Consider the following 2,754-nt stretch of genomic DNA (forward strand, 5'->3'; position numbering starts at 1 on the left):
TTCCTTTCTGATTTGACCTATATATTTGCCATTTTTTAGTAGATATGTTTGTGTAGATAATCCTATTATTAAATATGTCAACGTGATTAATACGTTAATTATTGTATGTAACTGATGCCATATTTTAGGAGATATGTTTGTGGAGATATTCCTTATTTAAAAAGATTAATTGCCTTAATTATTGTGTATCTCTTCCTTTCAGATTTGATCTTTATATTTGCTATTTTAAAGTAGATGTGGTTGTGTAGATATTCCTATTAGATTTCGTAGATTTCTCAATCTCATTAAACATCCTTTTGTGGAGGTATTCCTATCATGTAGTGATTAAACATCCTTTTGTATTTTGTCTCGTATGAAATTTCAGTTATTACTATGGAAGTTATGTGTTTTAGTTGTGTTGTTGTATTCCATTAGTTAAGTTTTATGAAATACTCTCACACGTCACCACTCAATACACAGTTCGTTCACTTGCTACTTTGGGTATCTCTAGATGAACCATAGGTAGAATTGTGTACTTTTTCCTATCGTGCAGGTGTCAAATATCGTATGAGTTTTCACATTCGCAAGTGATTTAGATACCTATCATTTATGAGTTTACATTTTGTGTCTATCAATCAGGGAATAACTTAGGTACAATAAACCGTGGGTAAAATTGCATAATTTTGTCTACTATTCAGGTGCTACATATATTGACTAACTTTGGTAGCATAAACCCTAGGTAATATTGAATAAATTTGCCTACCATTCAGGTGTTTAACATCTAGTGGGTTTTAATATACGCAACTAATTTAGGTACCTATTATCCAGAAAGTTCACAATTTGTACGTAAATCGTCCAGCGAATGCCTTATGCACCTATAACTCCGGTTTCAGGAAATGCATTCTGCTACCTATACTATATGAAACTACTTCACGACCCTCCCCCCTTATGCCCAGGGAAAATCACAAACTACCAGACTTTCCCATAATATTGCCTCCAACGTAAAGACAACCCTATTCACCCCATTAACCCTGTTTAATTGTGCATAAAAAAAATTTATTCAGAAATAAAATGATTTCCACACTATCCATCGTGTTTTAAGAAACACACTTTAATCATACAAATTCTCAAACATTGCAAAAAATACATATAAGATCACTTTAAGCATCCACAATCATTAACATTCCAGAAAAGACATAAAAACTGATGAAAGGCCTTCCAAATGGCATTCTTGTCCCTCCCAAACTCCTTACACAAAGATGAGCCTAACCGTCATTGTTGTCACTTAAGAACCTTCCCAAAACATGTGCTCTCTGCTGAGTCATGGCACCTTTTTTAAAGGTAGACTCTAATTCAAGACCTTCCGATAATCGCTTGATAATGTACGTCACAGCAATCCCGCTGTCCACACTGTACATTAGAAAACAAATGAATAAGCTCATACACACACATATTAGGAGTGCTGATAGTAAGGAACAAGATAATTACCTGGAAGGATCTTGTTTAGGACATTCCTTGCTTGAAATAATAGGGAAATGATGAACATTATTCCTTCCCAACCAGGTAAGCAAGTCCCTGTCTTTGTTTGATACATTGAACGTAAATAGACTCACTTGCCCTTCTCTTTTCACATGTTTCCATATCATCTTGCTCTTAATAATTGATTTACCCTGATCTTTCAAAAATGCCAAGCGTAATAGTGTTAGATACATCTTTGATTAGTTGCTCCAGGATCACCTTGGACAACCTTTTCACTCCAGGGAATCGTCTTTTAATGAAGTCAGAATCCCCTTTTCTCTTCTTCTGGTTAAGGTTGATCTCACGACCTTCAATATTCAAACCAAACAGTTCTGGAATGTCACCTACAGATATGGTACCAGTAATTTCCCCAAACTGAAACGAGTTTTTTTCCTTGTCAAAGCATTTTAAAAGAGAAACGATGTCACTATTAGACTTCCTACAAGCAGAGTCTATTATTTGCCACTTATAAAAAGCTCTAAACAAATCCTTGAATGGTGTGGACTCTATCAGATCAAGCTTCACTTCAGTAATATCTGCCCTTAACTCGTCGGTCATAACACGTCCAAACTTGAGAAGGTCGCACCTAAATTCCAGGTAATGTACTCTTTAGCCATCAAAATTAACTTGTAGTATCTATTGAGAAACAAGAAGATGAAACAAAAACCTGCAATCAAGAACTTGTATAGTCTATCATACCTACTCAATAGCAAAAACCTAGAACCATCACAAAACAAATACCTCTTCGTCAGGAGCACACATACCTTTTGAATAGGTAGCAACCACAATACTCATCAACCGTACCAATCGGATATGCTGTCGAACACAAGCAACCCACCAACCTCTGATTGTGCAATCCATTTATATCACAAGCTTGTAGAGATATTGACACCGGCTTTGAATGTACAGATTAGACTCTTCAATATGGAGATTACGTAACCTCCAACCCAGAGGAGAATTTTCAATTGCTGAAATCAAGGGTTGAATAATTTTGGGCGACGTCTATGGGCAGCCGTTTCATGATCGACTTCCATCGGCAACAAATCTGGATTTTATTATCAATCCTATTTAATAGGTGAATGGGGAATTTGATAGTGGCAGCTTTAGTAATTTTTAACAACATTGGGTTTTATTATTTATTCTATTTAATAGGTTTTTTTTATTTTGCATAAAAAAAATTAATTGATTTAGGTGTATATTAAAACACTCTTATGATTGGGTTTATTCTAAAAGAGGTGTGTCAATTTGGGCATAGAA

At 35.1% G+C, this 2,754-nt stretch overlaps 1 protein-coding gene across 1 annotated transcript; it reads right to left on the reverse strand.

Moving 5' to 3' along the window:
- Positions 1 to 1,084: 1,084 nt before the first annotated feature.
- Positions 1,085 to 2,754, reverse strand: LOC133734786 (uncharacterized). Its single transcript, XM_062162401.1, has 2 exons — positions 1,468 to 2,754; positions 1,085 to 1,389 (listed from the first exon to the last, which is right to left on the reverse strand). The coding sequence occupies exons 1-2, from the start codon at positions 1,689 to 1,691 to the stop codon at positions 1,245 to 1,247; spliced, it is 369 nt and encodes a 122-aa protein (XP_062018385.1). The 5' UTR covers positions 1,692 to 2,754; the 3' UTR covers positions 1,085 to 1,244.

The sequence above is a fragment of the Rosa rugosa genome, chromosome 2 (genome assembly GCF_958449725.1).
Source record: "Rosa rugosa chromosome 2, drRosRugo1.1, whole genome shotgun sequence".
In the NCBI taxonomy this organism is placed as follows: Eukaryota; Viridiplantae; Streptophyta; class Magnoliopsida; order Rosales; family Rosaceae; genus Rosa; species Rosa rugosa.

Excerpts from the sequence above, each read along its gene's own strand:
- LOC133734786 (XM_062162401.1), bottom strand. The coding sequence starts at position 1,691 with ATGTATCTAACACTATTACGCTTGGCATTTTTGAAAGATCAGGGTAAA. Across the intron at positions 1,390-1,467 it reads CCTAAACAAGATCCTTCCAG|TGTGGACAGCGGGATTGCTG; the intron begins GTAATTATCTTG and ends TCTAATGTACAG.